The sequence below is a fragment of the Plecotus auritus genome (genome assembly GCF_963455305.1).
Source record: "Plecotus auritus genome assembly, chromosome: 14".
Taxonomy (NCBI): domain Eukaryota; kingdom Metazoa; phylum Chordata; class Mammalia; order Chiroptera; family Vespertilionidae; genus Plecotus; species Plecotus auritus.
In genome coordinates, this window is record NC_137780.1 from 6,952,165 (window position 1) to 6,968,652 (window position 16,488).

The 16,488-nt window shown below is 40.6% G+C and overlaps 1 protein-coding gene across 3 annotated transcripts in view; it reads left to right on the forward strand.

The window, feature by feature from the left end:
• The window catches only part of NVL (nuclear VCP like), a 53,549-nt gene that overhangs the window by 15,042 nt on the left and 22,019 nt on the right, over positions 1-16,488 (forward strand). For 2 of the 3 annotated variants that reach the window (XM_080651245.1, XM_080651247.1), the window contains 8 exons: positions 978-1,079; positions 3,153-3,270; positions 4,462-4,606; positions 5,293-5,557; positions 7,169-7,387; positions 8,125-8,229; positions 11,365-11,427; positions 14,782-14,901. In XM_080651245.1, the coding sequence (XP_080507371.1) occupies positions 978-1,079; positions 3,153-3,270; positions 4,462-4,606; positions 5,293-5,557; positions 7,169-7,387; positions 8,125-8,229; positions 11,365-11,427; positions 14,782-14,901 (1,137 nt within the window). The remainder of the gene's footprint in view (positions 1-977; positions 1,080-3,152; positions 3,271-4,461; positions 4,607-5,292; positions 5,558-7,168; positions 7,388-8,124; positions 8,230-11,364; positions 11,428-14,781; positions 14,902-16,488) is intronic. The other variant, XM_080651246.1, reaches the window with a different exon arrangement.

A 16,488-nucleotide genomic window follows, 5' to 3' on the forward strand; every position in this document is an offset into this window, starting at 1 on the left:
TATTGTGTGACTGCTGTGCGCCAGACATTGAAATATAGTGATAAGTACAACAAACCCAGTTTTTGTCTTTTTATTTTTATTTTTTATTTTTATTGATTTCGGAGAGGAAGAGAGATATAGAAACATCAATGATTAGAGAATCATTGATCAGCTGCCTCCTGCACACCCTACAGGGGATTGAGCCCACAACCCAGGCATGTGCCCTTGACCAGAATTGAACCCAGGACCCTTCAGTCTGCACACCAAGGCTCTATTCACTGAGCCAAACCAGCTAGGGCCAGTTTTTATCTTTAAGGAGTTTTTGAGTCTAATATGAGAGACAGACATGAAACAGTCTTTCATGCAAATAAATGTCTACATAGTTACAATGGTAATAATAAGTGAGAGACACAAAAGGTGCGGAATGCCATATGATTGTTTTGGGATACCCAAGTTAAAAGTTGGGGTCAAAGAAAATATGACTGCAGAAGTGGAATTTCAAGATGGCCAGAATGAGAAGGATTTAGGCAGGCTTGTCACCATTTGTGGGGTGGGAAGGGGTAGTGTCTCTTCCTCTACTTCAAGAGCCTGCCCGCTCTGACTAGTAACGGGCCACTTGTCTGGATTCAGGGTAGAGCAATGCTAGTAGAGTGTGTGGGGGACAACTGTGTCACAACCCCTGCTATTTCGTCTTCAAAATATAAATTTGTTTTGGTTCAGTTCTAAGTGGGGGAAAACAACTCTTGAGATTCCAGATTCTTTATTCAGAGGAGATGATAACAGAGTTTTATAGTGGCATCTGTAAAGTTAATCTTGTCAATGTGTCTGAATTAAATCGTAGATTTTTAAATAAAGTTTTCTCTCGGATCAATACAAAAAGATATTTCTCAAGAAATTCGTCATTTTAAAAATTAATTACGAGAGAGGGACTGACCACGGACAAAGTAGGGAAGTGAAAATTCAAAAATGTGGTCATTCTTTTATACATTTGTGCACAGGAACTTGACCTTCCGATTCTCAAAGTAGCTGCTACAGAGATTGTGTCGGGAGTATCTGGAGAATCTGAACAGAAGCTGAGAGAACTATTTGAACAAGCTCTGGTGAGTTGGCTGATGAGTAATGTCAGGTTGTCACATTGTATAAGGTTATATGGAAGACCCTGTTTCCTCAGATGTTAGTATTACCCATTCACTGGCCATTCTTTTGTAAACATGGTAATCTCTGCTACCCGTGATGGCAGAATATTTACACTTGATCTTAGCCGAAAGGCTGAGAAATGATGATGGCTAAATATTTAAAGTAGATTTACTGATACAGATCATTGGATAAAATAATCTGTTGAATCTGAAACCGAAGATAAATTTGTGAGAAGTTCTGGGCTGTCATACCCAGTGGTGTATGTTGAAAAGAGATTATCCTTGTGATAATTTCTTCCACTTTCACTTTTCACAATTTAGGATTGCCAAACACCTTTTAAGCAATGTGAAAATTTTTAACATTAGAATTACCGCATTATAAAAGCAACCATAGAAATGCCTGCATAAACTCTTCTGTGTTTGCATAATTGAAGCTGTGAAAAGAAAGTTCTGTCATGGGAGAAATTACAGCTTGGACTTTATCCTGGTTGGAATTCATGTCATTAAATTTGTATGCTTAAGAACTTCTGAGGAAGATGACATTGGGGTCCAGTTAAAGTTTTCGCGTCCATACAGTGTCCTCGTTAATTGTCTGTACTTTCGGGTCTGAAGCGTAAGTTCAGTCCTTGTGCCACCCATTAGTAAGTGTGGAATCTCAGACGAGATTTAACTACTCTAACCTTTAGCTTCCTTACTAGGAAACTAGGTTAATTGCACAACTCACATCTCAAGGGGTTGTTGAAAGCATTGAATGAGAGGATTCTTCTAAAACCTTTTATGTGGTGTCTGAGACCTTTGGTCTCAGGAACGCCTCATGAAACTGGCTCACGTGTCCATAGTCTAAGTGCCTCTCTGGGAACATGGTCCTCAGCGGGGCTGGGAGGAGAACCAGCTAGTGAGGGGCCAAATCTCTTTCCTTTTAAATGGCGTGGTTTTGAGTCTTAGCCGGGCTCAGCGTCTGACTCAACATAATCAGTGTCACTCCTAGCCACTGAGTAACTTAGAATGAGCTGTGTCTTAGCTTGTATATATAGGTGTTTTTATCTAAAGTTTTTATTTTTCTGATCCCTATCTATTTGTCTCTGTTTTTATTGGGGTAAATATGTTTACCTTACCATTTTAAACATTTTGGCGTGTACAGTTCTGTGGCATTAAGTACACTCATAGTGCTCTGTAACCATCACCCTCCTCCATCTTCAGAGTTTTCGTCTTTCCAGACTGAAGCTCTACCCATTAAACACTCTGACTCCCCATCTCCCCCTCCTTCCAGCACCTGATAACCGCCGTTCTACTTCTGTCTCTACCAGTCTGACTACTCTAGTTGCTTATATTACATCCTAACTTAATCTACCTTAACTCTTGTCTAGTACATATTTTTTAAAAGACTAAAGATGCTCATTCTCCACACGGATGCCTGGGAACTGGGCCCCCCTTCCTGATTCAGTGTAGTTTTCCAGGTCAGCCGCTCACACTTCTGTGAGGGATGATGCTGAAGCTCTGGGGATGGCTGGATGGTTGCACAGAGTGTGAACATATCCAGTGCCATTAAACTGTACCCTTACAATGGTTAAGATAGTAATTTTATGGATATTTTACCACATAAAAATAAATTAAAAATAAAGCCTCTCGTCTCCCTAAATGCCACTTATAGCAGATTCTAGGGCAAAGCTTAGGTATTTTTACATCGATAGGAACACATATAACATTTGTAGTAAGCTTAGGTTTTCTTATTTAAAGTTTATAAAGTTAAAATTTATATATTATAGCATAGCAAATATTAATTTACAAAAGAATTGTAGTCGATTTATCATCACAAAACATGGATTGATGAGAAGACTTGAAATGTGTTCTCTTACATGGAATCTCTTTTAAGCATCTTCTCTTAAGTCAGAGAAGTCATACACTGTGACTGCCTTCTTTGGGGTTATTGTTTTGGTGAATGATACTTGAACGTGAAGATTTTGAAAGCTATAGTTAATGATGCTGCAGTACAGGAAATACATTTATGGTTGTCTTTTGTGATATTCTTATTTCTAGTCAAATGCCCCCTGTATCCTTTTCATTGATGAAATTGATGCCATTACTCCCAAAAGAGAAGTTGCTTCAAAAGATATGGAACGAAGAATTGTAGCCCAGCTCCTAACCTGCATGGATGGTCAGTTTAAAGTAATGAATTCGCTTTGAGAGAATAAATTGTCTTTTTTTTTTAATAGTGTAAGTAACATGTGAGGATATAAAACATTCAAATAGAGTAAAATTCAGAGTAAGAAACAAATCTTTTTTTTTCTTTCATAAAAAAATTACATCAATATTTTAATTTTTGGAGTGTAATTTACAGTTATTTTTAATGAGTTTACACAAATGTATAAATACACTATCATATGGTTTTGCTTTTAACAATATTGTGATTGCACCATACACATTGTTCTATAATTTGCTATTTGTATCTTAAACATGTCTTGGAAATGTTGCCATTTCAATGCAATTATATTCTCCTTCTTTTTTTAATCCTCACCCGAAGGTATGCTTTTATTGGTAAAAATCATTTGAGAGAAATAATACTTACGAAAGACACACTGGGCCCTGTATTCTGTCTGTGCCTAAACATTTAGCTGTGGATTAAGCCAGAGCAACTGAAGACTGTATTGTATCCCCCCATCGCAGAGTCTGTCTGGAGACATGTACTCCTCTGTCTTGCCCAGACTTCCTGTTGTGGACTGCTCACCTGGTGCTTCCGCTCACACCTTTCCTCCCATGTCGGATTTTATTACTGTAACACTGCTTATCAATATCCTGCCCTTTGAGAATGGAATGTTCCCTCGTCCATCCACTCTCCATTATTCCTCAGTCATCATGATACTGTGGTGCTTTTTTTAAGAAATATATTTTTATTGATTTCGGAGAGGAAGGGAGAGGGAGAGAGAGATAGAAACATCAATGATGAGAATCACTGATCGGCTGCCTCCTGCACGGCCCCCACTGGGGATCAAGCCTGCAACCCTGGCATGTGCCCTTGACCGGAATCGAACCTGGGACCCTTCAGTCCGCAGTCTGACGCTCTATCCACTGAGCCAAACCAGCTAGGGCTGGGGTGCTTTGTTTATACCTGTTATTAGGCTTCACAAAATACGTCTTTTGTGTTTCTCAATAGATTGTGAGCTGCTTGAGGACCATTTGTATTTATTTTCTTCACATATCAGGCTTTTAGGAAATGTTAGTTTTATATATGTATATTGCTGTTAAAATGTGTAATACTTTGTAACCACTTAAATGACTTGTATAAGCATTATTGTCCTCATTGTCAAGTGTCTTGTTCACCAGTCATCCTGTGTCTGCTTCTTACCAGATCTGAATAATGTGGCTGCTACAGCTCAGGTCCTAGTCATCGGAGCTACTAACCGGCCAGACTCGTTAGACCCTGCTTTGAGACGCGCAGGAAGGTTCGACCAGGAAATATGCCTTGGTATCCCTGATGAAGCATCCAGGGAAAGGTATGCTCTTAGAGAATGAAGCTTGTGTGCCACTGGGTCATCGAGAAGCACGTCGCCTTGTCTTCTCCCTTTCTCTCTCTCTCTCTCTCTCTCTCTCTCTCTCTCTCTCTCTCTCTTCCCCCCCCTCCCCCCCGTTAAATTGATTTGGAAAGGGAAGAAGCCCACATTAAATGAATGCTTTAAGAAAATAATTTGCTCATCAATAGGGTAACTGTTTCAGACTTTTTTCAGCAGTAATAATGGACTTGCATACCTATACTCACTTGTCCATTATTAACAGTGGCTTGCATTTTTACTTTGGCTGGTCAGCTTAGGACAGTGGAATAGAGTATGGAATAGAGCAGTGTTCACTGGTCCACGTGTGGGTTCAATCTGAGAACCATACCTTAACCTGTTGCACTAACCTGCCTAAGACCAGAGGTTCTGGGAAAAATAGTTAAATGGCTGCCAGAGAGTTGACACCTGGGTTTTGCTGTAGCACCAGCCTTTCCTAGTCATTGCTGTTGAATGTCAGCAGAGCAAAGACATGTCCACCGAATAACTAAAAATATCGCAGGAGGCTCTCTTTAGGAGTAGAAATCTAGTAAAGAAGTATTTTGAAATACTGTATTGCAAATAAATATATTCAGTGACTTGTTTTTACTAGCAGGTTAGGAATCTGACTTTTCTCTCTGTCTTTCCTACAGAATACTTCAAACGTTGTGCAGAAAACTAAGACTTCCTGAAACGTTCCATTTTCGTCACTTGGCACACCTCACGCCAGGCTTTGTTGGTGCGGATCTGATGGCACTCTGCCGAGAGGCAGCCATGTGTGCCGTCAGCAGGGTCTTAATGCAGCTGCAGGAAGCACAGAAGAAAGAGCCTGAGACGGAAGGCTTTCCATTTGAAGGAGGCCAGGGAGAAAGGATGGGAACTGAGCCCATTTACACAACACAGGTGCTTTCTAGACAGGTACCTAAACTGGCCTTCAGGTGTTCGTCATTTGTGTTTCCTTACAAGCAAGCATCATTGTAGTGGAGGTTTATGATGTTCTGTTGTATTGGCCTTTTATCTTTAGAATAATTAGGAGTTAGGCCCAGAATGTCTATAATTTCAAAATTATAAGTTGGTTGGTGTTTGTTTGTTTGTTTGTTTATCCTGAATATCAGTAATGATTACGAAATTCTGGAGCAGGGGCTGGCAAACTATGGGCCTTCAGCCTGCCAGCTGTTTTTGTAAATGACAGTTGTATTGGAACACAGCTGTGGTCATTTATTTACATGTTATCTATTTCTGCTTTCACCTTTCACAGCAGCCTCTCCACAGGAGTCCTGCAGCAGAGACGCGTGGCCCACAAAGCCTCAGCATTGCTCGCTAGCCCTTTATGGAAGTGCTGACTCCTCTTAGAGCAGTGGGCGCTCAGTTCTATTTCCTGTTTACCTTTGGTTAGGACCGTGGTCGGCAAACTGCGGCTCGCGAGCCACATGCGGCTCTTTGGCCCCTTGAGTGTGGCTCTTCCACAAAATACCATGGCCTGGGCGAGTCTATTTTGAAGAAGTGGCATTAGAAGAAGTTTAAGTTAAAAAAATTTGGCTCTCAAAAGAAATTTCAATCGTTGTACTGTTGATATTTGGCTCTGTTGACTCATGAGTTTGCCGACCACTGGGTTAGGTGGACGAGGGAAGTGCTGACACAACCATACTCCTCTCTCTAGCTGCAGGTGCTTCTGGATGACAGTCCTATGCATGTGAGAGGGACATTGATCAGTCCAGATCACTGTTAAAATTTTGAGTTTTGTAAGTCACAAAACCTCAAAATAACATTTTTTACAGCATTTGAAGGTTTGTACAGGGGGTGTCTACATATTATATAATTTGATCCATGTAATTTTGCCAAGTAAATACCATTACTTTCCTCATTTTATAATCAGAGAAACTAAGGTTAAGAGATTGTGACTTGCCTAAGGCCCTACCCCCTCTACTTTCCAGAGCAGTAACTTAGATCTACGTCTTTGGTTTTCAAATTATTTTTTTCTTACTCATTTGGAACCACAATTTTATCTGTTAAAAATATAAATGTATCCCTTTTATAATGTTGCAAATAAGTTAGGATTTTATAAATTGAATTATTCAGAGTTACTGTTTATACTTGTCCTTTCATATTCTTCACAAGGGATGAAATCTGCCTTTGAAGTTCAAGACTGAAATTTTACTGCCATCAGAGTAACTTTGTTTTAATTTCACCAAAATTCAGCTGCTTTTAAATATTTATAAATGAAAAGTGGAAATAATATGGTTATTGAAATGAATCTGTGCCAACTGCTTATATTTGCTGTAGCTAGCCATGGTATAGGATGCAAAAATCATTCTTCTGTATTTGAGTATAATTGGTGTTCCTTTCCTTGCCCAATTATCTATTCAAAATAAAATTAACTTCTTGTGTCAGTGGAGATAATTATTAAGATACTTAGAAGTTTACTATAGCTTATAGAAACACTGCAGAAATAATTTTTAAAAGTACAAAAAGTAATGTTTCAACAAACTTAGTGATTTTTCTTTTTTTCTCTCAATTGCTCCCATTAAGGATGAATTACAAAATCTGCTGAGGTTGCTAAGAAACCAGGATCCCCTCTCAGAGGAGCAGCTGCAAGGACTGTGCATTGAGTTGAATGATTTCATTGTTGCTCTGTCCTCCGTCCAACCCTCTGCCAAAAGGGAAGGCTTTGTCACTGTCCCTAACGTGACATGGGCAGATATTGGTGCCCTGGAAGACATTAGAGAGGAGCTCACCATGGCAATATTGGTAGGTGTGTCTGTAGCTAAATGCCGTTGGCACGTGTGATGGGTAAATGACCATACATGTGTACTGGGTTGTCTATGTTCTGTGGTAATAACATTAAGCCCCCAATGATAGTTTTTCATTTTTCTGATATCTTTTTTAGACTTACTCTTTTGGTCGTGCGTGAATTCTGTGAGAGTAAGTAAAAATGAAAGTTTAGGTTTCAACCATGACCAAATTATTGGAGAAAGACTTTCTGAACTTAGTCAACTCATGAGGGTGAAAGCAGCTTAATGCCCATGAAACTTAGGATTTTTTATTTACTTTTTTTTCATGCTGCTGATCACTTCGGGGTTCATTAATGAAGTCTGATCTCTGCAGAGATGTGTAGCTATTGAGAGAAAATGCACGGAGGTTACAGGGAACAGCTGTCTCTGGCTTTTGACTATAGAGCACTGCCACTATGGTTTCTTAAAGGAGGACATTGCCTACTATTTTTATGACCTGGAAATTTAGCTGATTTTTTTAGAAATCTTTATGTTTAAAATGTTTTCAGAACTTACATTTAAGTATGGATTCCTCAAGAGCAGGGACTTTTTTGTTTCCCACCATACACATGCCTGGAGCAGGTAAGCACTTGGTCCCAGGCACTGTTCGTTTCTTCGGGCCTCGTCATCAGTGCTGACAATGGGCCTCTGGAGAGCACTGGACACGCAGAGTAAAAGGACGCTTGTAACGGATCGCTGCGATTCTACTTCCAGGCACCAGTACGTAACCCAGATCAGTTCCAAGCTCTCGGATTGGTGACTCCAGCCGGAGTGCTTCTCGCTGGTCCTCCCGGCTGTGGGAAAACGCTGCTGGCGAAGGTATGTATAAGTTCAACTTTTGTATTTCATTTCTTATTAGCAGGTAGGATAAGATGAATATCACTCTGAATATTACACAGATATTTTTGTATAATTTCTATTAGAAGTGCATTTAAAATAAGAATGGTAGTTTTCTTCAGACAAGTTTTCCATTTTTATTTGCGTAAATTTTTTAAAACTTATTTTTACTTATATTACTAAATTTCCTTTCTTAATGCTTCTAGTACTTTTACAAGACATTGCTGTAAGTTAGTTTGAGAACAGAGGAAGGAGATGAGAACATCACAGTCTTGGTCTGCACCTTTGTACAACAGTGTTAGGAAAACGTGGCCAGGAAGAAGGCTCGGCATGCTAAAATGTGAATTCTCCAGGTAGCTGCCATCCCCTCGCCTGGGTGCCTTATAATGTTTGGTTTTAATCTTGCCTGATAGTGAGTGCAAGATTCGTGATGCTACCCATGAAAAATTCAGTATGTCCACTGTATTTCCTTTGGAAGCCAAAGAAGATTTCTGATCATTTCAGGAACTATTGGGGGTTTTGATGGGTTAAATGTTAGGTACCTGGCATTTAGATGTGGAAAACCTAATGTGAATGAGTCAGACTTCATTAGATGTGTATCCTGACTCTCCCTTACTTAATGAGTGAGAGGTAGGAAACTTATGAAATTGGCAGCAGGAAAGACAGAGATTGAGAGAGAGGATAATAATCTTCATGTTGAGCAATTTTTGGTGGCGGAGCATGCATGCATTCCTGGTTCAGCAGGTATTGATTGGTCTACTTACTTTGCCAGAAATGGTTCCAGGTCCTAGGGATAAACTAGTGAACCTGTGCTAATAGAATTTATTGTCTGTTTGGAAGGGGCAGGCAGTAAACAAAAAACAATAAAATTACAGATTCAGCTAAGTTCTAAAGGAAATAAACAGATTGTTATGATAGATTGATTGGGAGATAGCTATTGTAGGTATGGTGTTCAAGGGATGGTGATATTTTATATATATATATGTTTTTTTATTGATTTCCGAGAGGAAGGGAGAGGGAGATAGAAACATCAATGATGAGAGAGAATCATTGATCTGCTGCCTCCTGCACACCCTCCACTGGGGATTGAGCCCGCAACCCAGGCATGTGCCCTTGACCAGAACCCAGGACCCTTCAGTTCACAGGCCAACTCTCTTATCCACTAAGCCAAACCAGCTAGGGCAAGAGATGGTGATATTTAAGAGTAATGAAGAAGCCCTAGCTGGTTTGGCTCATTGGATAGAGCATCAGCCTGCGGACTGAAGGGTCCCATGTTCAATTCCCGTTAAGGCCATGTGCTGGGTTGTGGGCTCGATCCCCAGTAGGGGGCGAGCAGGAGGCTGATCAATGATTCTCATCATTGATGTTTCTATCTCCCTCTCCCTCTCTGAAATCAATAAAATATATTTAAAAATAAAAACACAAAAAAAGAGTCCTGCTTTGGAAGTGATAGATTTGAAATACACCTGTAAGGTCCAAATGGAAATGCCGAGGAGTACGTGGACCAGGTTCTAAGAATAGGAAAGAACTCTCTTCCCTGATAGTTTTGGAGTTCTGAGCCATTGTATTCAGATTTCATCTCTGCATTAAGGTTATAATTCTTGGATTCTTCTACACAGATAGCCATGTATTTCTCTTTGGCTTTGAACCATTATTCTTAACTAGAGGCCCGGTGCACGAAATTAGTGCACGGCGGGGCGGGGGTGTCCCTCAGCCCAGCCTGCACCCTCTCCAATCTGGGACATCCCTCTCACAATCCAGGACTGCTGGCTCCCAACTGCTCACCTGCCTGCCTTCCTGATTGCCCCTAACCGCTTCTGCCTGCCAGCCTGATCACTCCGTAACCACTCCCCTGCCAGCCTGATTGATGCCTAACTGCTCCCCTGCCAGCCTGTTTGCCCCTAACTGCCCTTCCCTCAGGCCTGGTCACCCCTAACTGCCCTCCCCTGCAGGCCTGGTCCCCCCAACTGCTCTCCCCTGCAGGCCTGGGTTCCCCCCAACTGCCCTTCCGTGCAGGCCCGGTCGCCCCCAACTTCCCTCCTCTGCCAGCCTGGTCACCCCTAACTGCCCTCTCCTTCAGGCTTGATCGCCCACAACTGCCCTCCCTTGCAGGCCTGGTCCCTCCCAACTGCCCTCCCCTGCTGGCCATCTTGTGTCCACATGGGGGCAGCCATCTTGTGTGTTGGAGTGATGGTCAATGTGCATATTACTCTTTTATTAGATAGTATTGCAGTTGGATCTTTGTGTATTAAAAATAGTCTGTTGCCCTAGCTGGTTTGGCTCAGTGGATAGAGTGTCAGCCTGCAGACTAAAGGGTCCGGGTTCAGTTCTGGTCAGGGGCACATGCCTGGGTTTCAGGCTCAATCCCCAGTGGGGGACATGCGGGAGGCAGCCAATCAATGATTCTCATCATTGATATTTCAACCTCTCTCTCCTGCTCCCTTTCTCTCTGAAATCAATAAAAAAATATATTTTTTTTTAAAAAGTCTGTTAATACTGACCCTTGATAGAGACTTAAATGGATGTTTTTACGTCTGGTTAATGAATGAAGGATTGCTTTCGTTGGGCAAGGTATTTCTTAATACAGAGATGACGATCTTCCACTAGAATCCACGCGAGGCTACACATGTGTAACGTTCACATAAATATTTTGTATCCCTTTCACCTGGTTTCTAGTCTTCATGATTCTTTCAGGTTGACATTTCTTTTTATTCATTTCTCTTTTTCCCATAAGTCTCCTCTTCTCCCAATTGGAAAGAGGCAACTATAAAAGTGGGAAACAGCCGAAACCGGTTTGGCTCAGTGGATAGAGCGTCGGCCTGCGGACTGAAGGGTCCCGGGTTCGATTCCAGTCAAGGGCATGTGCCTTGGTTGCGGGCACATCCCCAGTGGGAGGTGTGCAGGAGGCAGCTGATCGATGTTTCTCTCTCATCGATGTTTCTGGCTTTCTGTCCCTCACCTTTCCTCTCTGTAAAATATCAATAAAATATATTTAAAAAAAAAAAAAAAGTGGGAAACAGAGTATAAGCCACAAGGAACTCCCATGTTATGACAAAGGATTGTTACTCTTCTATTGTATATTCATCTTATTTGTATCTCTTTGCTTCCTTTCACTAGGCTGTTGCAAATGAGTCTGGACTAAATTTTATATCTGTCAAGGGCCCAGAATTACTAAATATGGTAAGTTGTGGCATTAGCCATTGTTTAGATAAGGAAGGTAATGATCTTTCAAATTTCAGGGTAGAATGTCTTCAGGTTTTTGAAACAATTGTCAAATTTTGGTGAAATCACCTCTGTAGGAATGAAGAAATGGAACCTTACTCTGCTGTACTTAGTATATGTACTTCCTTAATTAAGTCTGGTAACTTCTGAGCCTCAGTTTTCTCACCTGCAAAATGGAAATAATTGTAATAATTAACATTTTAAAGTGTTTACTCTGTACCATGAATTTGTAAAGCACTTGACATACATTATTCTTCAACAACTCTGTGAAATACAAATTATTGTTTCCCCTGACTCACAGATGAGGGAAGTCAAGTTTAGGGGGTAGAGGAAGAAAGAAGGGGGATAAGTGGTGAGGGAAGGAGACTTGACTTGGGGTGGTCAACGCACAATACAATATACAGATGGTGTACTGTGGAATTGTATACCTGAAGCCTATATAATTTTATTAACCAGTGTCACCCCCAATATATTCAAGTAAAAACAACAAGTTTGGGGGTTTTATAGAACTTGGTCTGCGTCTGCCAGCCAGGAAGTAGTAAAGCTAAGGTTTGAATCTGGGTTGTCTGACTCCTGGAGGTGCTCTCCTTGCCCTGTTGTTGTGTGGCTCAAATGAGTTAAGTATTAATCAATAAAAATACTCCGGGGGAAAGAAATCACTGAAGTGACATATAATAACTTCTTTCAGCACTTAAGCAATTTATATCTCAAATTTAAGAGACTGAGTTTATTTCCTATCCATTCTGTAACATTTAAAGACAAAATGAGAATGATATCATTTGTTTTAAAAGGCTTTTTAGCCCCGGCAGGTATGGCTCTGTTGGTTGAGCGTTGTCCCATGCACCAAGAAGTCACCAGTTCAATTCCTGGTCAGATCACATGCCTGGGTTGCTGGCTCGATCCCCAGTAGGGGGCATGCAGGAGGCAGCAGATGGATGTTTCTCATATTGATTCTTCAACCTTGTCATTGTAACCAAACAGTATAAAAGAACTGACAGTAAAACTTTGGATTTGGTACTCAGAATGTCATTATTAACTTTAGGGTTAATATTTTCAGTAATAGTGTTTTTAAAAGCCCGGTTATGATGGAAAACTGAATGGCAAATAAGAAATTAGAGATAAGTATAGGATCCTTTTTCGAAGTATTTCTTAAAGGCCAAGATAGGGGTTTTTCTTTTGTTTGCTTATTTCTAATCAGTGTTGTCTTTATTAAGATTGATTTTAATCTGTCCTTTGAACTAGGTTTACCTTCCCCTAAATTAAATTTTCTTTTACATAGTCATTTTGGTTTGCTGTATCTGAAGTCCCTTTGCCAGCTATATTGATTATTCTTTTCCATCCCCATTTGAAACTTTATTGAACTTTATCTCTCCCAACCCACTGATACCTTTTTTTTAAAAAAAAAAACATATACACTGAGTGGCCAGATTATTATGATCTCTGAGGCCCGGTGCATGAATTCATGCATGGGTGGGGTCCGGCCAGCCTGGCCAGGGGGAGGGCACATGGGCAGTTGGCCGGCCTGCCTGCTGGTCGAACTCCTGGTCGAGGGGACAATTTGCATATTAGCCTTTTATTATATAGGATATACACTGAGTGGCCAGATTATTATGCGTTCAGAGATCATAATAATCTGGCCACTCAGTGTATTTTTTATTGATTTCAGAGAGGAAGGGAGAAGGAGATAGAAACATCAATGATGAGAGAGAATCATTGATTGGTTGCCTCCTGTATGCCCCCTACTGGGGATCGAGCCTGCAGCTTAGGTATGTGCCCTTGACCAGAATGGAACCTGGGACCCTTCACTCCACAGGTCGATGCTCTATCCACTGAGCCAAATCAGCTAGGACCCAATACCTTTTCTTTAAAAATATCTACTAGCCGAAACCGGTTTGGCTCAGTGGATAGAGCGTCGGCCTGTGGACGGAAGGGTCCTGGGTTCGATTCCGGTCAAGGGCATGTACCTTGGTTGCGGGCACATCCCCAGTGGGAGGTGTGCAGGAGGAGGCAGCTGATCGATGTTTCTAGCTCTCTATCCCTCTCCCTTCCTCTCTGTAAAATATCAATAAAATATATTTTAAAAAATATATATATCTACTAAATATTTTGGTTTAGTTACCCAAATATAATTTTTGCTCAATTAGATTTTTCAGGGAACTAAATTGTTCTACTGCATAGGATATTATGATCAGAAAAAAATTTGAAACGGTCATGACTTCTACTTTCCAAGTACTTTACCATCTAGTACAGTGAATGTGGAAGAGCTCAGTTACAATAGTATAAAATGCTGTAAGAGCAAAGAAGACAATAATGGGAAGAAAGATTAATGGGGATCTTTTCAAATGCAATAACTATTTGGAGGTAGGTTGGGAAAGCAGTTCAAGTAAGGGAGGCAAAGTGAGCTAAAGTACAAAGAAAAGTACAGGATACATGTGAGGGAAAGACCGCTCTACTCAAATGAGAAGTCAGATACTTGAATCACTGTCATCTGTGATGCAGTCTATTCCTTAATTACTTTATTATGACCATGTAGTCATGAAATAACATCAGAGATACCTTATGATATGAGATTGTTAGCATAAGATTCTGTTTTACTTAGCAGTTTTATTACAACAAAACTGCTTTTCTTAAACTAGTTTGAAATTTTATAACAATTTCTTATGCCTGGCTAAAGATGAAACCATATTCTTACATGTAACTTTTTATTTTAATTGTCCTAATGTTATATATAGCTGCTAGTGAATTGCTGTTATTTCTGGACTGATCTTAGTATTTTATAGTTTGATTTTGATTTTAATATACATTATGCCATATTACAGCTGTTAGATTCCCAGCTGGCTCAGTTTGCCTCTTCTGATGCTTTATGACAAAATAGCTCCTCCTTTAGCAAGATGATGTGCACGTGACAGTAGAACAGTGAATTGTCTTGTTTGCATTTAAAATACTGTTTGAATTAATGAGAATTATTGCTGGGTATTTTATATGCATAAAGCTTAGGAGGTCACTTATAAAATAGAATTGTGAGGGTTTTTTTTACCTAGAGAAGACCTTACATTGCATTTAGTCTTCATTTTATAAATGAGGGAATTTATAAGCTTAAATAATAGCTAATTTTATTAAATTGAACCACATACAACTGGCTATTCTTATAGGTCAGAAATGGGCAAATACCAGTAATTGCATATGGCTCAACCTAATACTTTTTTGTACTCTGACGTACAAATGTCATTTAAAACTAGTTTTACTATAATTTGTCTTGAACCCCAAAGTTGAACTGTCTCTGCACTCTGTCTCCTGTCTGTGTGTGTTCAGTACGTCGGTGAAAGCGAGCGTGCTGTGCGGCAGGTTTTCCAGCGAGCCAAGAACTCAGCGCCCTGTGTGATCTTCTTCGATGAAGTGGATGCCTTATGCCCTCGAAGATCAGACCGAGAGGTAGCTGTCATTGAAGCGTCTTTCACAGATTTCTGTCTTAGCACCACAAACCTTTTTTTAAAAAAATATATTTTATTTATTGCCGTAGCCGGGTTGGCTCAGTGGATAGAGCGTCAGCCTGGGGACTGTAGGGTCCCAGGTTCGATTCCGGTCAGGGGCATGTGCCTCGATTGCAGGCGCATCCCGGTGGGGGGCGTGCAGGAGGCAGCTGATCGATGTTTCTAACACTCTATCCCTCTCCCTTCCTCTCTGTAAAAATCAATAAAATATATTGAGAGAGAAACATCCATCAGCTGCCTCTTGCACACCCCCTACTGGGGATGTGCCTGCAACCAAGGTACATGCCCTTGACCGGAATCGAACCTGGGACCCTTGAGTCCACAGGCCGACGCTCTATCCACTGAGCCAAACCGGTCAGGGCCAAAAACCTTTTTAAACAAGTTTTTATGAAGTTTCTATAAAGTTCAAGGAGTTCTTACAAGTCATTCCTCGAGAACATTGAGACTCTTTGTGAAGTAGCCTAGTAATTTGAAATCAGGACTGAGGGATAACAGTTGCATTTTTATTAATCTCTGTATCCTTTTTTTTTTTTTTTTTTTCAGTATATTAGTTTGGATTCACAAAAATGAGCAGCTGGGACTGGAAATGATACTGATTTTGAATAGTCTGCCTTGTAATCTTAAGATTCTCTAGTTAAATAGTTCTTAAGGCAGGAGAAAATGTAATTTAAGACACGCACTCACAATAAGGCCAGGTAATGTGCACTGAATCAGAACCATTACACTCTGGGGAAGATTAACCTTGGTCTGCATTGACTGCCACTTGCATTGCTACGCTGAGTCATAGTTCTTAGAAATTTCAGTACAGAGAGTGCCCGGAAGCAGCTGCTATCAGGAAGATTGTTATGTAAGAGTTGGAAGCATAGAGATCATATGTTTTTTGTGGTTTATTTTGCATAATTATTCTGTATATGTTCTCGTAGATAGTGAAACGTTTATTCAGTGGCTCATTTCACTCAAGAATCCCTAGAAACATTAAATAGTTGAAAAACAAAACTTGACTGATATAAATGTGATTCATATCAAAGCAGTTTTGTTTCCTCAGCCAGTAGTCATCAATGGTATCACAGCATCTCCTTAGTACAGTCTCGTCCGATAGTGATGTCAGTGGAGGTCCTTCCTGTTCCCCTGCCAGCTGTCAGATCCTAAAGTCTAGTGTGGAATCCAGAGCCAAACACTACACTTCTGTCCCGCTGATTGGGGCATGGTATGCTCTGGATTTTACTCTGGTTCGACAGCCCCTTCCACTGGTTTACAGCTCTGTGTTATCGCCTAGTAATTTTTTTAAATGTAATTTTATTGATTTCAGAGAGGAAGGGAGAGGGAGAGAGACAGAAACATCAATGTTGAGAGAACATCATTGATTGTCTCCTGTACACCCCCTACTGGGGATCGAGCCCACAACGCGGGCATGTGCCCTGACCGGGAATCGAGCTGTGACCTACTGTTTCATAGGTTGGTGCTCAACCACTGAGCCACACTGGCTGGGCTCATGTAGTAATTTCAGTATGGGGGTGCATTGAGATAT